The following is a 21,259-nucleotide window of genomic DNA, read 5'->3' on the forward strand; positions in this document are numbered from 1 at the left end:
CAGTCGATGGCACTTTTAATTGTTTAAGAAGTTAATGAGGGACAAATCGGAATTAAAGAGGGAAATATTCCGCATTGAAAATATTCGAAACAATTTTCTTTATTTATTTATTTTTTTTTTCGTTCTTTGTTGCAAGTCTTTCTGTTTTCACTCTTCACTTTTTTTCTTATCAATTGTCTTGTCCGTGACGACGCTATCACCAACAGGGCCGGCAGGTAAATATGTAGACAGACTGTATTTGTAACTGGTTGCAAGATAAGACAAAAAAAAACGGACGCAACGCAGTCAGAGCGCGCAAGCGTTCTTATCAGCAGCGCATGTATCGCGCGATGTGTGTAGACGGATCGTCAAAGATGATGAGGGGAGGGGGACCTATGCGCAGACAGGGCATATACATTAAACAGTTTAATAGGTTATTTAAATCATCAAAAAAAAATCCCATCAGGGGAGGTTTGCAAGGCAGATTGCGAAAGCATTTGATCGAATTTCTGACACATTCAAGAATGAAATCTAGTAAAATTAAACAATTAGTTTAGGCAAAAGATATGGTATAATTCCCGTTACATATGAGCGACCCTGAACGCGCAGATATCCGCTCGACATCCGGACTATTTTTTTTCTAACGGCTATCCGATATAAGTTTAACTCCCGACGTCATTTTGTTTTCATGCCAAGGTATACGTTGTAAAGATAAGACCAATCCCCAACCTTCCATTTGCGTAATAATCCAGTTAGAAAAATGAAAACGGGACAACTTGAGAAACTGGCAACCCAGCATTCCCTGCTAAAAACTAATGCTCGTCCTTATAAAAATGGACTAGATCTGTCAAGTGTAGAGAGACGCTCTGTACGTTTTAAAACAAATGAAGTCATACAGGAGAGAAGAAAGAAAAAGGAATTCAGGTCAAGTCAATATCCGATTTAAGCTTGACATGTAGGAAAAACAGTTTCCTCCTCGGCTCCATATATTTAGGCTTAACTAACAAAGGTTTCTAGCGTCTTCCGGAACTACCTCCGGCTGTTCCCATTTTTTTTATTTTTAACACGTAAAAGCGTATCCTCATTCACGCAGTTCCTATACGCCATAAACAATGTTAAATAGCAAAAACGTTTTTTTCAGATACAAACTGTGGTATATTCAAATAATCGTTCGTTAAGACGGGAGAGTTATACAGGCCACGCTTTCACGTATGACATAGACCGCGAATTGTGTTTTTACTTCCAGGTGATTGCAATCAGGAATGGGAAGAACAACACGAGTCTCAACAACAAGAATTAAGTAAACTTACACTCACGTCAGGAAAACTGTCACACACACCAGACGCCGCAAAAAAAGACACAAACGGAGACATTGAAGAGATTACAAGTGCACTTGTAGAATATGAGATTACTATCATCAAAAATTTTAAGGAGAATTTCAACTGAGAAAAGAATTAAAAAGGAACAAAATAATCAATATAAAAAAAGGAGGAGCATCGTATTGAGAGGTGGGGTGGCCGGAAATTAAAAAAAGGGGGAAGGGGGAATCATAATGACATGCAATAATGTCAACGTCTCTCTTTCTTTGGTCTCGGCTGTATACAAAACGTCTCTATTTGTCGAAAATATTTTTCAATTTTGAAAAATAAAAGAACGACCTGAGATGCCCAGTGATTCACGAAAAAACAAAAACTATAACTAAGTAATGCTAAATAATAATAAGCAATGAATGGTCAACTAAAAATCGCACTGCGCTGGAGCAAAAAGAAAACAAAAATGAACGAACTAGAAAGCACTCACCAAAAAAATCGTAGTCACTCAACTACATTTTGTTTGTACGGTTGATTAAAAAAAAAGGGATTATTAAAAAAAAAAATGAATCTAAAAACACCCCAGGAGCATAAAATCAAAAATGTCGATACTTATACGAGTCATTTGGAATCCTAATAAAAGTCGATAGATTTTAAAAAGATATTCATTTAGCTGGACATAAGCGACTGTGGTTGATCTCCGGAGCAATCTTCTGGCGAATGTTGTTGTTGCTGTTGGATCACATTGCCATAATAATGTTGTTGTTGGCTATTGGCCGTTGAATAATAGGAGGAAAAAGCTCCGAAATCATTATTATTCAAACCGCCATTTGCACCGGCGACGCCACCATTTTGAGATGAGATGATGTTGTTGTTGGGACTGACCGAGCCCGGATACGATGATGAAACGGGCGAATTATTACTGCTGTAATGTCCAGCTCCACCGCTGCTACTGCAACCGGGCTGCTGATGTTGCTGGACAGTCATATTCATGGCCGCCATCGGTGGTAGATCGTAACACTGTTGATGTAATTGCTGTTGATGATGGTGGTGTGATTCTACCGGACTGGCATTGCCGCTAACGTACGGCGACGTGTTCTCCGGCGACAAGCAATCGCCATCTATCATAAACCACAAAAAAAAGATTTGATTTAATAAACATCGAATTAAAAAAAAAAAACTGTGAAAATGAAATGTGAATATTTGGAACCCGGTAGTTTTGAAAATAAACGTTAGCTATTTCCCAACCAATTGAAAATTCTTTAGAGGAGGGACTTGTAATGAAAACATTTGGACCCAAAAAAAAAATAGAGATGCAATTTGAGACCACTCGGGCTTATCAATTTCTACGAAATGGATCCGCCAATCACCATCAAGCAAATCCCGCTAGGATTGAATCCGAACTCCGAACAAACAAACCCGGCGAAATTGGAGGATTGCCAAAGGACCATTGCAGAGGTCATCGTTACAACACACGCGTCTACCACCAACATATGAAATTAAAAAAAAAATGATTCACTTCCTATTTACCATTTAGAACTGAATGTTCGGTTTTGATCAAGTCGCTGTGGTGAATGGGACTCATGCTGTTGACAGGGTCCTGGTGATGATGATGATGCTGGTAAACTAACTTGCTGTTGCCATTGCCCATCATCATGGAAATCGGAGCTCCGAACGAGTTCGGAGAGCCCGGATTCAAATGATTCGAAAGACTAGGTAACGATTGCTGTTGCTGCGATTGATTGTGATTCATATGGTGATGCTGATTCAAATGATTGTGATGTCCGGAATGGCCAGCCGAACTGCCTGAAGATGTCGGAACGGCACCCAATGCAACTTTGCTGACAGGTGTGGTGTCTCCCTTTCGCTTGCGTTTGCGGGTCTGTAAGTTTTAAAAAAATATATTATTTTAATTCATTGACCTCTAATGAATTTTGCAATTATTTCTACCTGGATGTTGTCCTTCTTCATGGCCAAAGGCCGGTTGACTCCGTGCAATTTGAAATAGAGACCGCAAGCATTGCAAACGGTTTCTCCCTGATTGTTACGGCGCCACAGAGACGTTGTCGTCGTCGCACAATTGGCGCACCGCAAACCCAGACGTCGCGTAGTCGACTGCAATGGGAATAACACACAAAAAAAAAGGTGAAGAAATTTATCGTTATGCGTCGAATTAGCTGTAAAGATAAGCTTTTGTTTTGCTGCTAATGCAACAATCAGATAAAACAAGGTTGAAGTTCTTATTGAGTGCAATTACGATTATTACGAGTTATTAAATAATTACCAAGCGGCGCGTTTGCTTGATGAGAGGACGCTGAGTTCCGTTGTTCATCTTGTGGTACAGTCCGCAAGCGTTGCACAAGTAATGACCGGTGCCGTCGCGACGCCACAACGGCGTCGAAATTGATCCGCAGTTGACGCATTCTCGGCCGTCCACCTGCTCGTAGTCTTCGTCTGCTGGTAAAAGAAGATGAAAAGAAATTAAATATTAGTATTACATTTGGGGGGGGGGATTAAAGTTAAAGAGGAAAAAGGGGGGTTCGTTATTTCTCATGTTAACTAACATTCTAACGCTGAAAATCGAGATTTAACCTCCCCAAAAGAAAGTGGTAAATGGACCAAGAGGAACTCTTCTTTACACACGAGTGTGCGGTAATATGAGCAAAGAAGTTAACACTTGAACCTGCTGCTAGTATCCAAGTCTCCTCCCCCTTTTTTTTTGTGGACGGCTCACACATTTGTAACTCGCGCCCGGCTGCTGCGTGTGTGCATCGGTAAGAACAAGACAATTTACGACTTTTCCTCCCAAATTACAAATTGTTACATACAGCTAAGAAGAAATAAGAATCTCTACACTTGGCAAGTCGATGTTACACCTCGTTATTCTTACATAAATTTAATTTTTGTTTTAAATCTTTATATCTTAAAACATGCACGGAATTCCCTTTAGGCGCAGCGGAAGCGTGCTGGGCCCATAACCCAAAGGTCCGTAGACCGAAACTACGCTCTTCTTTAAAATGAATATTTGTTTTTTGGCCAAGTTAAATCAAAAATGAACATTTTACATGTCATCTTTTAACTAGTTAAAAAAAAAACTGTAGGATATGACGAGGGGTTCTTGTTTCTTTGAGTTGACAAAATGGAGCGGGATCTCGAATTTACATTTTTTCTTGCCATTCGATTTTTTTTAAACTTTAGAAAAATGGAAGACATCATTTAAGTAGGAGAAGCGTTAGATCATTAAATCACACAGCGCTTTTTTTTTCTGTGATGCTGATAACCTAAGCGATGCGCTTTGCGTGACCTTTTTCTCCAACTGTGTGGTAATTCGAAGCCCCCTGCACCGACAGCTATGGATGTAAAGCCCCGGGATTGCGCGCTTCTTATTTTCTAACATGAATCTTTTTTTTTTCAGAGTGTTTCGTTATTATTTCCCTTTTTTCCCAATACAAACAAGCCAAAGCAGAACTAAATTAGCTTGGGGGAAATGTCATTTGAAAAAGAATATATGATGTCGAACAGTTCACATGGTAACTCCTATAGAATGGGCGCTCCGCGGCATCGCTTAATTTTGTAAACCTTATCTTTTTTTAAATTTTTCTAATTTTGTTTTTTTCTGGACGCGCAAAAAAAAAAAAAATGAACGCTGACCTCTATCACGCCCCAAGTCGACGTCAATTTCTCGACTGGGTGTCAGCAAATACGGTAGCAACACACGCGGAGAGCCCTGCCCTTTTAAAATAAAATACAAAATGGATGCTGGACATGAATTTCGCTTGCGAGATGAAATATTAAAAAAAGAAGCTGAGTCTATTGGATTTGGGTGTTTCGCGGAAAAAATAACGAGTCAGCGACGAGAAGGACGACAAGAGGGGGGACCCCTCTGCTGGCCTGGACGGGGAAAGTTTGTTTCTGCGAAATTGATCAGCAAACATGGATCTACAGCGTGTTTGAGGTCGTGGTTTGTGTTCCAGCTGAACAGAAGAGGGGGGAGAACAGCCTAGTGATACTGTTGACTCGATCTCAAAAGAGGCCGAACACATCGATGTCCAAAAACTCCGTTGACTGGCCGTCTATTTTTCTTGTCCTTTTTCTGACCTCGAATGACCTGCTAGAGATAGGCTCTGGGCATGTAATGCTACAGACTGGGATACTATAAGATTGGCACAGGTGCGCTGAGTCAACTGTTGGGACCCCCCCCCCCCCTTCTAAACTTCTTTCTCTTTTAATATATATTTTTTACGCTTTGCCTTGCTCGCGTCTTGGCCGCCCCCCCCCCCTTGCTCTCCACTACACACAAAACTTGTTTGGCCTTTTTTTTTCTAACGCGGCGTGTTGACAATACCTCGGGGATACCGCGCCGATATACAAACTGTACACAATAAGGTTTTTTCCTTTTTTTGTTCCATCAAACAAGACCATTTCTTTTTTTTTTAATACATGCCATCCCTTTTTGTCCATCCCGCCCACGAAAAAGAATAGAAACATGTGGGTCGATGAATTTGCAATCATTAAACAGTGATAAGTTGTTAATAAAAAGGTGTGACTTACTATTCATGGTGCAATAAGAGCTGAGCATCATCGACGCTGGACTGCCTCCGTATTGATGCGAAAGATGGTGACGGTTGTTGTTACCCGGTCCGCCCCGATTTCCATTGCCGGTCCATGCGCTGGTCGAACTTCCACCGAGATCTTTAAAATAAAAAAAAAAATATTTAAATATTTATTTAGAAATTTTATTGTTTAGTTGAACTTACTGCTTGAATCGAATGGAGGAGAAGAGGGAACGTTAGGCCATCCGGCAGCGGCGGCTGCAGCAGCAGCTGCGGCCGCTGCGGCCGCCGCCGCAGCTCCGTAGTCACCGTACGTTGCGGCGTAAGGCGGAAGGCGAGTAGTAGCAGTTGCTGAACCACTTCCTGCTGTCGTGCTGTTTCGAGGCGACGTCGGCGTCGATGGCACAGAGCTGACCACGCTATTGTAACGACTCATAACTCCGCCATAGTTTGACTGCTGTTGATTCTGGTGATGATCCATCGAACCTGTTTAATCATTTTTTAAAATATCGAACAATCAACGATGAAATCGAAAACACCGGACGTACCCTGAGCCATCCAGTGATGATTGTTTGATGGTCCGTCGTAGTAGAGCACAGGTGAGCCGACAGGCCCTGAATTATTGAGACTACCACCTGTTGATCCTGAACTGTTGCTGTAGTAACTGCTGCTGCTGTTGATTGCACATCACAATCAGATTGGATTTATTAAAATTGATATTGTCAAAGTGGCAGACTCACCTGAGCGTAATGTGCGCAGATTGCGATGTTGTCAGATGACCGTTGTGATCGTCCTGACTACCAGGACTTCCGTCACAATCTGGATGATCGTGATGATGATGATGGTAGTCAACACTGGCCGAAGAACTGACCGGACCGGCCGTCAAGACAGTATCTGGAGCTTCGGTTTCAGTCGGAGTTGGTAAACCTCCAAACATTTTTTTTTAAAACTTGGTCAGACGATTACAAGAAGATGAAGGACAAAATGAAATTGGATGATGAAGCGATTGTTAACTTGTGAATTTCACCACCGTTTTTATTTTTTTAGAAAAAAAAAATGTTATCTAACAGGAATCAAGATGTGCACATGCGTCGACTTGAGAGACAGGCGACAGAGTGAAGAACTGGATTGTCGGCATGCGCCATGATACATCGAACATGGATCCCATCGCCCATTTTGCTGCTGTGGCCCTCCCTCCTCGGCCGATTCGGAGGGCACAGGAGGGGCTGAAGGCGTGGCTTCGGCTCATCCACGGCTGAGCACCACTGACATCCAGCAATGCTCGTTCCACACAGTCCCCTCCTTTTTTCGTGTTATTTTCTTCTCCCTTAATTTCATGTTTATTTCTAAAAAGATTTCCTTCGACTTTTTTTTTTTTTTGGAGGAAAGTGAATTCGGTTGGATCAGTTTCCCGCCGCTATCACCGCAAAAATCCCATCCGTGAAGTTAGGGTTCACCACATACGCAGCCGCTGAACGCACAGGGAACATTTTTTTTTTTTTGTTAAATAGGCATTCAGTATTCGTACAGATTTTTATTTCATTTCCTTTTGTGTTTCGTTTTACCCTTACGACCACTTTACCGCAATTCGACGCTGTTATTACACAAGGTATTCTCGGCGTGTAAACGTCGTCCGCAATGAAGTTTAATCCGTTTCCTCCTCCTAAAAATAACATTTTTTGGTATTATTAAAATTTTATTACATTTAAAATTATCACTTCTCACAAGTTAAGGGAAATTAAACTCAGATTTATGCACTTCTTCGCTTGTGTGTAAATTAGTTTGTCGAACTCTAAACGTCTTATCTCTGGGCGGTTTCTTCAACTGCACCAAGAGGATGGAGATGTTCCCCCACAAAAAAATATATATACACATACGTTTATGATACACACAAAAAAATAAAAGAAATGGCCATGTGTCAAAACAATGTCGTCCTGTAATGGGGCGTTTTTGTTTCTCCCTTTTTTTCTTTTTAATGTCTTAAGTTTGTGCCAGTCAACGAGCGGCCATTGTCCCAGTCTGGAAGACAAATGAAAAAGGCAGTTGCATTTTTAGGATACGGTGGTCAACTACACGAACTGATATTACGATTGCGTAAGACATCAATCCGCCCGTAATGAAACAACGATGACCCCATACCTAAAAAAACTAAAGGACATTAAAAACATAACTGAAGATGCTGTAAGACTGGCTGAGAAGAAATCCAATGACGATGGCTTTTCTTCCCGCCGAGAATTCCAATATCTTGATGATCTAAAAATGCTAGAAGGTTGAGAATAGAAGGGAAAATCCAGTAGCACATTTTGTATCGTCCCAAGAAGCGAGAAACATAAAAAAAAAATTCCCTAATGACGGGAGGAAGAAAAAAAGGAAAAAAAAAAAAATGAAAATTGGTCGAGATAACGATTATCTTTTTTACACACTTACGAGAATAGGGTCCTCATCATCGCAGCGTACATGCAAATATTTGAACAGTGGCGGAATTCATTGAAGCACTCACAGAGACATAAAAGAAACCAACGACGGATGCTGGCGAGGGTTCGGGGGGTATAATAAGTGGCAGTCCTCGTCGCCGATTGGTCAGATTGTTATCTTACGCTGATAACAAAAATTAAAAAGAAAAGAAAAAAAGATTTAAATGATCAACTCTTCTCTGCTTTATGATTTAAAAGAGAATCTTTCGATTCTCATGGTCTTTTTGCATTAAAAATGCGCAGTTTGATCGGGTTAATCAGTCAAGTTCAACACGCGCACAACTGAACAACTGTGCATATATTTACTATAGGCACTTGAGCTTTTCAGCAAGTTATACACTTTCTTCTCTTTTATTTAATTTTCTTTTTTTTTTTTGTTCTCGTCCTTTCCTATTACGAGAGAGAGTGAGTCAACACCGGCCATCCAAGTCTTCTATTTGAACAATTATTTTTTTTTTGAAACAGAATATATACGGCACGCGCTGTTCATCGTCACGGTTTTAGTACATATAGAAAAGGAGCTGTGTTAGCTAAATGAGCGAAGAAAGAGGGGGTGGTGCAGGGCGGATATCCGAGAAAAGTCAAGAAGACCCGTCCGGATGTTCCCGAACGGGAAGAGAGTGAAAGCAGCATCCTACACACACCGTGGTGGTGGGCGTACCTGTTTGTTCTTCTTCAACTTGACCTAGTACCTTTTTTTCCTTTGCGCCTTCCGCATCACGAATGTAGGCCGTAACGTCCAGCTTGACATCGTATGCTTTAATCTTTTATTAGCAAGATACAATTATGTCATTGTTCTACAACCTTCTTGATTCGACGGTGCGAAGGCCGAGGTGTTTAAGCTTAAAAATAATGCGGGTCATTTGAACTGACCGATCGAAAGGATTTCCCCCTCCATTTTTATATAACAATGTTGCGCATTGTAATAATCCCGATGGGGCTGTCAGTGATTAAAGGAATAGCGATTGCTCTAATACTTTTCTATAGTTAAAGAGATTACGTGTGTCACTATTTTGTACCACATTGTTTATAGTTACTCAATAACAAGCATTAAAACGATGTGTGTTTTGTCTTTTGAAACATTTCCTATGGATGCTGCTAGTCTAAAAAATAAAATAAAAACTGTGTTTTCAAGCGAACCCGCCCCCCTTTTCAGACGGGCCGGACGCTGTGCGTGTTTGCTTGATTTTGCGCTGGCTGCTTGTGTATATATGGGCGACACACAGGGGAAAGAGACTCGGTCCAGCTCTCATTTTCTTTTTACTAGATGTTTTTCTTATTTTGAAAAATTTTCTCTTTTTGCTTTTCTTTCGTCTGTGTGTGTGCTAGCCTCCCAGTTTTTATCTCGTTGAACCATTTGCTTTGCTAAGGGACTCCCCCTTCCTTCCCTCCTCCCACAACCAGTGAATATCCTGTAGTAGTTGAGGCTTCAAAAAAATAAAAAATCGAATACAATAAGCTTCAATGTTCATCATCTTTATTTTTTCATTTTCAAAACCCGAAGCGGCCCATAATGAAGTATAAATAACACTAACGAAGTACGCGTTAATTCTTTATGCATGTGTTCACTGCGCTAGAACACGCAACTCCCTTTCACATCTGTAGACAAAAAAGAAGCTGTACGATGTCAAAGGGTCATGCTGAAAATCAATCCCGCACAATATTCACTGTTTCTGCAAAAGACCGTGTTTCTTATAGTGACGCGCAGTGCATCGAATTTACACATGTCCCACATCATCCAGCACGAATTGATGAAATTTAAAATGAAGTGGTTCAGCACAAATGTAAATTTGTGGTAGCACGGATGAATATTCGATTTTTTTTTTGTTCAAACATCAAGGATTGCTTGTTGATGCAGAATATTCAAATTTATTCCGAATAGTATAGACGAGAATTCGTGAGACATCGTCTTGTTTAAAGGTCACGAGTTGAAAGTAACCCAATACTTTAGTCGAAAAAAATATAAAAATTAATGCGCTGAATTTATTTTTATTTATTTAACTTTTCCAAATATTTTTCGGAGAAATTTCGTCGATGTTGAGCACTTCCATGTTATGCATAAATTTTTTTTTCTTTCGCCAAACACTGTAAAAGAGAGATCGGATTGCACCACCAAAAGTCATTGGCTACGTGCAACTCTGGAACGTAGACTTCCTGCATCCATGCCGTTTTACACATCCAACTGGTATCATTCACGGAATAGAGGATAACATTCAAACTAATTACTGACGCAATTGAACGATCGTTTTGCGTTTCCTAATCAAAGTAGACATGATCTAATTTTTTGTTTAATTCGTCGTTAGGTAATAGAAGATGCCTCAAAGCCGGAACTGATGACACACTCAATGACGCACGAAGAGAATCGTAAAGCAGCAAACGGAAAACTCTTTTTGTCAGTGACATTTAAAAATAAAGGCTTTCTACTCATTTGCTAAAAAACAAACGAGAGCGAAAACAAGTGTTTGCGGGCATGACATCAGACCCTGCGTCAACGCCCGTTCTTCCTTTTCCCTACCAAATGCGTCGTCAACATTTATGTGTGTGTCCTTTTGCACAGCTGGAATGTCCACGAAACAATGGCCCATACAACAAGTTTATACATTGATTTTTCTTTTGCACATGCTGGACAACCAACAAGGGAATACCCAACGAGACCAGTGAAAAAATGGAAGAATGGCCAATGATTTGTCTCGCAGGTGGATGATGATGATGTGTCCATGTGCGTGCACCGGGTGCTGTCAGTCCGAACGCGTGCGATGATCATCAACGACCTCCCATGTTGTGGGTGTGTTGCTGCCGCGGACAATTGAGTTGAGGGCGGCTTTTTAGGGAAACCAATACCCAGCACATAAAAGAATAGAAGACTAAAGAAAGGGTCAGTATAATAGGGCAAACATTTAACGCGCGTAGAACAGGTGTGTCATCACACCTGAAGTATCCAATAACAACAAAAGATGCCGAGCGCACGAGCTCTATTTAATTTCTTTTTGCAAGTCTATATACTATACATAAATCAAATTCTGTAGACCTATACACATAAAAGAAGAAGAAAAAAAAGTCGAATATATATATATACCCCTGGTTGATGGTGTCAATGCGCGAAAAAGTCAATGATGACCTCTTCTATTTCGTTTCTTTTTCATGACCCTCCACAGAAAGAAAAAGGAGTGAGACATGACCCTTTTTTTTTCTTCTTTTACCCTCATCTCTTGTATGTGATGTTGGAAGCTTGGGTACCAGAGGCTCGATGATTTACAACCCCCTCGTTTTTCTCTTTATTTTTTATATATACTGGTGCAGCAGCGTATCTTTAGTATACATTTATTTTTTTTTTTACTTATTCGAATTTTCTTGCTATTTAATTTTTCTTTTTGAGGGGAAGAGAAGACGCAGCACCATGTGCGAGTTTGCTTAGCGATTAGGTCCGGCTCTCTCTACACAGCCTTCCTGCGGCCTCCGCCTCTTCCAACCGCCCCGAAGAAGTATGAAGAACATAAAAATTGGTCCGTCTGTGTATTGCTGATAGCAAAGAAGAAGAAGAAAAAAAAAATGTTCCTTCCTCTCTTTTTTTCAACTCGCGTCAGGGTTGTTGGCTGTGTGCCTTTCCTTTGTTTTCCCTTTTTCTCTTAAATATGTGTCAAAACATTGAAAACGGACCGCCTCCCCTCTCGCTGATGACTCAAAACAGCAGACAGAGAAGCTTAGTTTTTGAATTAAAAACATTCATCATAGCCTTGGTTCAACCTTGAGTCATAATACTATGTATTTCTGTAACAATATCTTTTTACTGTGAAAATGCTATTATGAAATATACCAATAACAACGAAGACGTCCCATTGTCAAGTTCATTGCGACCAAGTGAACTGAACTTTACCTGACTAGCGAAGAAAAGAAAATATAGTTGAGATAAAAAGTCTGGCGACGACCGTCCATCGTTATCTTTTTTGTTCTTCCTCGAAAAAAGTTCACATACAAGATAACGATGGTGCTATTCCTCTCTTTTTTTTCTGTCTAGGATGTATAAGTGTGCTTATAGAGCCGATTCCGCCTCCTCCGTCTTCCGGCCAGCATTATTCGTCTGTACATACACGAATACACCCAAAAAGTAAAAGTAAAACAATCAGAAAGCACAAGCCGTGTCACAGGAGACTCACAACTGGATCAACACTAATATGTGGTAAAACGTCCTCCTACATATGTAGCTAGATCATTCAAGGTTGAAGGAGAGTTTTTGCGTCCAGCTTAGAATACACTGGTTTGAGCGTCTACAATTACCGAACTTATTTCCTAAAAATTTTTGTGGTGTTCATCGTCATGCGTCTTTTAAAAATCATAAGTCAGAAAACAGAGTTTAGACTCGACGTCGCCCGATATTCAGTCACAGTCGGAGCCGTGACCTATGAACTGACCATTGCTAGCTAGTGACTTGACCTCTTGGTTGAGGCAACGTACACACGTCGGCGAGAAAATTATTTTGTTTAAGAGGCTTAGAGGCAAATAAAACTATTCTCATCAAACCAAGGCGGCAAAATATCACTTACTATGTGTTGGCGACAAGAGCGGTGGAAGAGAATTTCGAACGTATATTGGCAAAAAACCCGTATAACTACCGTAGTAGTTTAACGAATAACAGCAAAGCAGAGTGGCGCAGCGGAAGCGTGCTGGGCCCATAACCCAGAGGTCCGTGGATCGAAACCACGCTCTGCTAAGATTATTTTATTTTTTTGCCATTGATTATTTGGCAATGTATCAGTTAACCTACATCCTGGCGAACATTTGCTTGATATGACTGACAATTTTTGCAAAGTCAACCATAGATTGACCTAAAATAAATGCTTTTAAAGAAATTTTTTGCATTTTACGATTGTTTCAGAAGAAAGCGACATAACTTGCACCTATTGGCAGCTTCATGAACCCTTAGTACACACATTAAAAGGTTTTGTTTGTTTTCGTTCTGTTTTTATAGTAATCTTCCGTAGACCTGTACCGTTAAACTGTAAAAGATTCGCCATCTCAGTTTATCGAAAAGGAGAGCTTTTCACTTGGATTAATATGTGTTTCTGGAATAAATGGGACGTAACTAGGCGCTTATTACGTCTGTGTTAATGACTGCAGAAAACCTAATTTTAAACTAAGATGAACTCGAAAAATTCTCCGACATGTCACCTGCCTGATCATGTTTTAATGCAGATTTTTCGATACCTCAAAGCAGAGGCATTAAATTTGTCTTATCTTCCATATTAATTACAATCAGTTTGACCAATACTTCTTTTCTAAATTTCAAGGACATTCTGAATCTCTCAAGTGTGTCTCAAACCTGGTACAGAGTATCAAGGGATGAACTATTATGGAAATCTCTCTTGAAAAGAGACTGGAATGTAAATCCAACAATTGGAATAGCTCCTGGTATCTACTAATAAATATTCTCTTCAAACTTCTTCATTCCTTAGCAATGTGCTGTATTTGATTTAGGCCAAACATCATGGTTTAACGAATACTCAAGACTATGGCAACATACACCAATATTAGAAACAGAAGTTTTGAAGGGCCATACCCATCAAGTGCTTCATGTCAGTTTTTCGCACAATGGGAAGTATTTTGCCACCTGCTCTAAAGATGGTTATGTGATGGTAAAAACTTAAATCATCATTTGTATGCATTTCGTGGGATTCTAAAACTATGCAAAACTTTTTTTTTTTAGCTTTGGGATGCTGGTTATCCAGCAAGAATCAAGCACTATTACGATATGAAAGTGTACAGCTGGAAAAATACTCAGTTTAGTCAATTTAATGAATCAGATACATTACTCTTGGTTTCGGGAGTTCACTTCGGAAATCACTCCAATACAGGAGAGATCGCAGTTTTTAATCTCGAAGTAAATTTATTACGAATAATAAACATAGGTAATATGCTTTAACATTTTCTGCTGTTATCCCCACAGGAAGACTTTGTGATTCAATGCCGGATGTCAAACAAGCCATATGATTTTTTTGGTACATGGTACAATGATAATTACCTATTGTCCGGTGATTTGCGCTGGCTTGCCCATCTCGTAAGCACGTCAGTTGTGTGGTTGAATCGAGCGTCGCAAGAATCAGACTCTGAATTCACTTCCATTATGAACCGAATGTTCAAGTTTTATAATAGAAGTGCTTCGTCTATCCGCTCAATTACGGTGGCAAACTGTCGTTCTTTACCTCAACGACAGCCGACATCTTCTTCCCCGACACCATCGAATACGTCTGACGATTGCTCCTCAGATAAAGTATTCCTTCTTGAATGGCTTGTTATACGATTTGGCATAACTAAATTTTTTGCTTAACAGAGTTGTCATGAGACGGGAAATCCCATTTCGCATCCCGATCTTCCAACAGCTGAAACCAAGACTACAGACAACAGTTCACGTAAAGAGGAAGATGTCTTTTTCCATAATCCAAGTACGACGACGTTTTACGTTTCCAGTTATCATAAATCAACTCTCTGTTGCGTGTGGTATAGCTGAAGGAACCTTATGGCCAACCAACTCAGGCGATTTTCAGTCTTGGCGACGAGATACTCCGAATGTTGCTGCCACCAGGTAGAAACATAACCAAACAAATTTACATGAAATGAAGCAAATCAATTCGTCGTTTCAACTTTACTGTGTAATACTTCCAAAATGCGAAACAGGGATCATGAAACAAAGGAGGAATCTAAAAGCGATGACGAGGAGGAATCAACCAGATCAAATTCCCCATTAGCCTGCTCCGGTGCCGAAGCTCGTTCCCAACGCGCAGAGTCAGAAGCTACCGACGATGATTCAGACGACGTACTGGATCCTCGTGAAAAATTCTTGATTTTCACCATGGGTTCGCGGACTTATACCCCACATCAAATAGGTCTTATTGTAATCTCCCGGCTTCTGTCCTTCAGTAATCCATTTGTTTGTTTCCCTTTCAGGTTTAAAACGAATATCTCCGTTTACATTTTGCAATCGGATCGATGTCGGCCCGAGTTTGGCCGAACGAGTGGCTATTCAGAGGCAAGAACGGCAAGCATTGGAAGAGTCCTTAGCTCTAGGAATCCCTCCGTAATTCGGTTTCAGTCGTATTTGAAAAATTTGAATAGTTCAAATACGTTTTTCACCCTAAACTAGACGCGAACCCGTTTGGCAAGATTATGATGCTGTCACCGATCGGTTTGATCCAATTGACCACGTCATTGATTTAAATGGCCATATCATTGGAATGTCTTTATCTCCTGACCACAGGTATGATTACGGGATTCGCAAATTTCGTCCCGATCATAGCAAAATTTCTGTATTTGTTGATATCCTTCTCAGATATTTATACGTCAACGTCCGGCCATGGCCTCAAGGATGCACTATAGAGAATCCTCTCCAACCCCCGCCCATCGCACAAGAGATCGACATACATGTAATTGATCTAGTCACATTAAAACAGGTAATAAAACCAATGGCACTTAGACAAGCAAATGATGGGGCAACGGGAACTAGTACGGTTTCACATTTCTTCCTCATAGGTCGGATCATTATTACGGGCCCATCGGTCTTTCACACCTAATGATGAATGTTTCTTCATTTTTTTGGACGTCAGCAATAATTATGTAGCAAGGTTGACAAAAGAAAAGTTTCTTATTTCCTGATTACTTCTAATCTAATTATTTTTTGTTTACATGGTAAGCGGTGCGGAGGACAAATATGCGTATATATGGGATCGGCATTACGGCGTCGTTTTGGCCAAATTTCCGCATCAGGATGTCGTAAATGCCGTTTCATTTAACCCTAGGTTTGTATCGATTTAGAAATGAATTTCAGATTTAATGCCAAGATTATTTTGCTTATGATTCGAGTAGAGATCCCGAAATTTTGATCACTGCTTCTGATGACTACACCCTAAAGATTTGGCGTTCCCGTCATCGAGCCCGCCAACTTAACCTGCCTTTGGTGAACTTGCCCGTTGGTATGGAATTTCGCCAAAGGTCTTCACGCTTGAGTTAGAATGCATTTTAAAAATTCAAATATACTCAACGACACGGCAATGAAAATTCGATGGAAAGAACTATTCGTTCTCGATTGCTCAGATATGATTTCTGCGTTGCCTGTAATTGAGGCATTTATTGGCAAAATGACACTTTTTTGTTGCTGTTTATGTGTGATCCCTTTGGCATAGTGTGTGTTCGTTTTGAGTCAGCTCAAGAGAAAGTAAAACAAAGGATGGAGCAACATAATAATAATATTTATTTTTTACTGTCTTATTCGCTGGTCTCGACAAAAATGGTCTTATTATAAGCACTACCACACCCAATAGGTATATGCTGATAGCAGAATGATTTCACCCAAGTAGAACCGCACCCTATTTTGGATGACTAGAGGAATAGGTGACTAGCGAAACAAAGAAATGACAAGCTGACTCATAAATGAAACGGGTACAGACATTAGGATTCGCATCTGCCATAGTTGTCTACGCAGTTTCTGTCCTATTTTCGAACAAATGTTCTTTGTTCATGCGAAAAACTTAGTAATCAGCATAATTTAGCTTTACAAATTCTAAAAAAAAAAAAAAAGCACATTCAGCTTCCATTTTCTGCGGAATGTGGAATGAATAAGTAATAACTTTTTGCTTTGCAGCTAACAATATTGAAATTTAGGATAAGCGGCAAACACGCACAAGGAAGCCGGTGCAAGTACAAAAGTTTTTTGCGCCCTCTGTGGGGAAAGACGACACGTCACATATGCTGTTTTCGTCATAAAGTGCTTCTGCTTTTCCGGTTTTACCTTGAAATCGCTACACGAAAGTCGAAGAAATTTACCTCCGCAACATGAACACTTCTGGTAAAATAGCTCTTAGTAGTTTTTACTTCTACACATTATCTGTATATTAATCTATCATTTTCCAAATTGCTACAGCGTCGAATTCAAATAAATTTCAAGATGAACCCAAAACACCTGACGTGTCTGATGGTATGGGAGAATTTCCCATGTCGCAATCGTTCATGAATTTATCCATCGAAGAACAAGAAATGAAAAAGGAAGAATGGAGAAAAGAATTGGCTGAGGTACTATTTTTCTGTTACTTTACCGAATTGCCTATGGTTATAAAGAAACTACGTTTCAGGTGGAGTATGAAATTCAAACCATGCGCCAGGTCTTGACTTCAAAACTCAGGAAATCTTCAGAACTCAAACGGAAACTTGGTATCACTGCCTGGGGAGAATTTTCCAATGACATTTCGCAGGGATTGAGAAATGTCAAGGAGACTTCCACGTAAGTACAAAGAACCCAACACCCATCAGGGTTTTAAGAATTTATTTTTCTTCTTTTATGTATAAATATTACTGTGTAGTTATTGCACTGGCCGTTCAAGTTTGTTATTTGTTTTAATTGTAGAACAACAGCATAAGGTTAAACGTAAGCAATAACAAAATTAAGAATTGAAGACAACTTATTTATCAACCAGTTCTCATGTCTTAAAGGTTATATTGTCAAGTTTTAAAAGTATTAACAATGAACCAGTAAAGAACTTTAAGCTGTTGTTTAAATGTAGCTTATATTTTCGTACTTGGTTTTGCATTCCTTAAGTATCAGTAGTTGTTTTGACTGCTTGTTTTTTGGTTTTTGTCAGCTTCCAAACAATTGAGGAAAAGGTGGAGGAGGTTTCCAAGGCGATTTCTAGTGCTCCCTTGTAAGTATGTCGCTTCTTGCTTAGTGGGTCTTTATTTTCACTTGCATACGAATTTAGTCGAATTAAGTCTCTTTTTTTTTTCAAGAAAATGTTGAGAACCAAACAGCTGGCTCGATACGGTACCCTAGTTCTGTGTGTAGTTATGTGTAGAAGTAAACCACAAGGAAGGCGGGCTTTTAATTGCCAGCTGGGGAGAGAGAGCGTGAGTGGTTGCGCGAGCGGTGCGGTAAAATAGCCTTGCGCGTGTCCATCGATCGGCGTCGTCGCTGGGCGTCTTTTCATCGGAATCCATTCGTTAAGGAAAGAAAAAGGCCAAAAAGAGGGAAAACGGGAAGGAGCAAAAAGGAGCTCGTCTCCCTGCCATCGGTGCGAGTTTGCCTCTCTCTCTCCGTGTCGAAGTGTCGCTGGTTTCAAGTCGTCTTGTTCGACTTGGATTGGTAGGAGAGGAAAAAGTTGAAAGCACTTCCATTCCGACCCTTTTATCCGCATACATATCTTATCAAGTGTCATCGAATTTATTTGTTACTTGTTGTATTGATCGCAATCATGGACGCCGCTCGTGAAATGTAAGTTGGTGTCTTTTCTCTCTCCAACCGCCCCCTCTCTTCGTCAAGTACTTTTAGTAGACCGATTAGTGTAGGGGCAACTTGTTCTCTTATTTGGGGTATAATTGGATTGAAAGGTGCCTTATTACTCAAAAGCGATATTCTTTCCTGGTGGCGCTCTAAAGCCGGATTTTTAAAATCACACAGACGTTTGCTGACAACATTTGTATTGAATCTTTGTAGCGCGTTTAGCAAAACAGAAAATCATCAAGAAAGCAGTTGTTCCAACAAAGAGGTTATCAAAAACATAAATGTCTGAATCTGTCTAGGCCATTTAAAATGCCCATTCTTTGATATCCAGACTGTCGAAAGGCTTATAGGGGTAAAGGGCAATCTGGGCACAAGAGAAACGGAAAGAAGAGGAGGCAGAAGAGTGGTGGTAGGAGAGGGGGGATTTGTGCCCCCCTCCCTCTTCCGCCTCCACGTCATCCTACCCCTATACGCTCGAGTCTTTCCCAGAGTTGCAAAGCTCGTCGTTCGTGCACCCCGCCCTCCTCTTTCTCCTACTTCCTCCTCCTTGAAAAGTATCGACTCGACGTGCTTGACTATTCGTATTGATTTCCGTCCGTCCTCGCAAACCCCTCCCCCTATCTGCGCCCGTTCACTCTCGCTCAGAAAGAAACGTTAATACAGTTTCTCAGCTCTCTCCGTCTCTCATATCCTTTGCCATTTATTCTTTACGTTTTCTCTTTTTTCATTATTATTTTTTTTATTTCCATTTTTTTTTTGTTCGTCTACCAGATCCTGTACGTTGTGTATTGACCGATCTTGGATAGAACAACAAAAAAAAAAAATAGCTGCACTTTTTATTAACTTAGATCTTTTCCTCCTTTCTTATTGTGGTTGTTGTTGCTGTTATTCATATACTCTTTTTTTTTCTCCTTTTCTGGCTCATACACCGGGCTGATTGCGATCGATCTACTCAACCGAGTCCAGCTTGAGTCTTGGGGTTTTATGCGTCTATGCACAAACAACTGGGCAACTAAAGCCCCGTCGATTTGATTTTCTCTTTTGCTATTATTATTATGTTGTGTGTGTATGTGTGAAACGACGAAAGGTTTTGTCATGAACTAAAAATTAAAATTCTTTAGGTACCAAAAAACGGAAACTGCGCTGAAGACGACAGCCGAAAAAACGACAACTTTCCTTGGTGGTATCACTGGAGGACTATCCGCCAAAATAGGAGCAGTTAAGAACTCCGACACTTTCCGTTCCATGGAAGAAAGAGTCGGCTCAGTCTACACTAATGTCAAGGTAATTTGATAAAAAATTAACAAAAGAAACAAAATTCGTTACTGTTCTCCGTCTATTAGTCTAAGGTGGTCACGTCACGTTCCAGCTCGTCTCACGAGCTCGATGAAGCTCTCAAGGAAGCCGAGGCGCAGAGAGAAGCTGCCAATCTCTCTAGCGGTTTGGCTGTCTCGGGCTCATCGTCGACTGCTACTCCGACCACTACACCAACCCAATCGGAAAAGCCAGTGGCCTAAACTAAAAAAACAAAAAAAAAAGAAAGAAGAACACAAATGGGATATTCATCCTCGATCGAGAAACTGATTATGTTTGATCTCTTTTAGTTGAAAAAAGAGCAAAAACAAAAACAGTTTGTCAATTCCCAACTTCATTAAAGTCTTTACCGTAATCAATTTCTTTCTCACTTTTCCTTATTTCATTATTATTATTCTTTGCGTGCGTTTATTATTTTTTCGAGGTAAAAAAAAAGGAGCTATTCTTTTTAATGTATCCGCAACCGTTGGGATAACTTTAGAGGGATCTAATAAGACAGTTTCTTTCTACATCAGAAAAACCAAGTGAAGTAACTGCCAACTTCATTAGTAGCAGCATAAGGGAAGCTAAAGAAAAACGAAAAGTAATAAGCTAGTTACGCCTAAGTGGTGAATGTGAATTTAGGGATGTCCAGGTGTGTTACCTCCCCTTGATTTCCTCTCGATTTTTTTTTTTAACGAGTGTGTTAGTGTTCAATCCTATATCTGTCACCTCTCTTGCACACGTCGTTCACCGTGAAAACTGGTGATTGAAAGAACGAGAGAGAAGAAACTGTGATGGCCGAACACGACTTTGTTGATTTGCACTCGTTTATTTCTTTTCTCCCTACCCACTTAACCTCTTTCCATCATTCACATTGTTTAATCACGCAACCACCCGCCATCTTTGCCTCCCCTGACGAATCCCTTCGATGGCACCCCTCGATTATTCATTGGTTTTTCCATGTTAAATTTTTTTTTCTCTCCCTCTCTGTTAAAGTCTTCGCAGAAAATATGGGCATCAATATTTCTTGATTGAAATGAAACTCTTCGTATCCATCTCAATGAAATTTCCCAGCTCTCCAGTGGTTCGATTTGTTATTAAAACTTATTTCTTAACATTTTTTTTTTTTTTTTTTTTTTTTTTTTTTTTTTTTTTGCAATTTTCTATTATTGTTTAGCTTTGGGAAGCGCGGAGTCCTAAAAAAGAAATTGTCATCTGATCTAATAAGTGTTTTTCCATCGTTTCGTTATGTCGAAATTCTTTCTGTCGGCAGGTTTATCTATTCGATCTTTTTCTTCCTCTACAACAACAAAAAAAAATCATTGCTCGTTTTTCTCTCACTGGAAATACAACGTTTAGCTTAATGATTCCACGGAAATCTCAATGTCG

General features: G+C 40.1%; 4 protein-coding genes, 1 long non-coding RNA gene and 1 other non-coding gene across 8 annotated transcripts in view; 4 read left to right on the forward strand and 2 right to left on the reverse strand.

Annotated features, from left to right (window-relative positions):
• Positions 1-18,002, forward strand: part of LOC130692633 (C-type lectin domain family 4 member F-like) — a 50,549-nt gene extending 32,547 nt beyond the window's left edge. Inside the window, exons 9-10 of the mRNA XM_057515767.2 lie at positions 17,511-17,581; positions 17,940-18,002. Of these exons, the coding sequence (XP_057371750.1) occupies positions 17,511-17,559 (49 nt within the window). The 3' untranslated portion in view covers positions 17,560-17,581; positions 17,940-18,002. The remainder of the gene's footprint in view (positions 1-17,510; positions 17,582-17,939) is intronic.
• Positions 1,815-6,925, reverse strand: LOC130692491 (transcription factor GATA-4-like). 3 transcript variants are annotated; one of them, XM_059495837.1, is made up of 8 exons: positions 6,583-6,925; positions 6,391-6,512; positions 6,047-6,328; positions 5,841-5,981; positions 3,574-3,746; positions 3,240-3,404; positions 2,820-3,171; positions 1,815-2,410 (listed from the first exon to the last, which is right to left on the reverse strand). In XM_059495837.1, the coding sequence occupies exons 1-8, from the start codon at positions 6,777-6,779 to the stop codon at positions 1,959-1,961; spliced, it is 1,884 nt and encodes a 627-aa protein (XP_059351820.1). In that variant the 5' UTR covers positions 6,780-6,925; the 3' UTR covers positions 1,815-1,958. The 3 variants fall into 3 exon arrangements, with proteins under 3 accessions (XP_059351820.1, XP_059351812.1, XP_057371589.1); XM_059495829.1 differs by having other exon boundaries at positions 1,817-2,410; positions 3,574-3,743; positions 6,391-6,515; positions 6,583-6,923; XM_057515606.2 differs by having other exon boundaries at positions 1,818-2,410; positions 6,391-6,515; positions 6,583-6,921.
• On the reverse strand, positions 11,774-12,514 carry LOC130693308 (uncharacterized). The gene is made up of 3 exons (XR_009001656.1): positions 12,290-12,514; positions 12,131-12,194; positions 11,774-11,835 (listed from the first exon to the last, which is right to left on the reverse strand). It is a non-coding gene; the product is annotated as an uncharacterized LOC130693308 (long non-coding RNA).
• Positions 12,953-13,024, forward strand: Trnam-cau (transfer RNA methionine (anticodon CAU)). The gene has a single exon. It is a non-coding gene; the product is annotated as a tRNA-Met (tRNA).
• On the forward strand, positions 13,274-16,569 carry LOC130692470 (F-box/WD repeat-containing protein 5-like). The gene is made up of 14 exons (XM_057515589.2): positions 13,274-13,530; positions 13,602-13,722; positions 13,789-13,946; positions 14,018-14,191; positions 14,258-14,581; positions 14,642-14,753; positions 14,815-14,893; positions 14,986-15,194; positions 15,256-15,385; positions 15,452-15,565; positions 15,638-15,758; positions 15,838-15,929; positions 15,999-16,103; positions 16,171-16,569. The coding sequence occupies exons 1-14, from the start codon at positions 13,453-13,455 to the stop codon at positions 16,313-16,315; spliced, it is 1,962 nt and encodes a 653-aa protein (XP_057371572.1). The 5' UTR covers positions 13,274-13,452; the 3' UTR covers positions 16,316-16,569.
• Positions 18,003-18,453: 451 nt separating the features above from the next.
• Positions 18,454-21,237, forward strand: LOC130693114 (tumor protein D54-like). The gene is made up of 3 exons (XM_057516237.2): positions 18,454-18,565; positions 19,696-19,858; positions 19,918-21,237. Exons 1-3 carry the CDS (start codon positions 18,546-18,548, stop codon positions 20,089-20,091), a joined length of 357 nt encoding a protein of 118 aa, XP_057372220.1. The 5' UTR covers positions 18,454-18,545; the 3' UTR covers positions 20,092-21,237.
• Positions 21,238-21,259: the final 22 nt, after the last annotated feature.

This window comes from Daphnia carinata, chromosome 1, assembly GCF_022539665.2.
Source record: "Daphnia carinata strain CSIRO-1 chromosome 1, CSIRO_AGI_Dcar_HiC_V3, whole genome shotgun sequence".
Classification (NCBI taxonomy): domain Eukaryota; kingdom Metazoa; phylum Arthropoda; class Branchiopoda; order Diplostraca; family Daphniidae; genus Daphnia; species Daphnia carinata.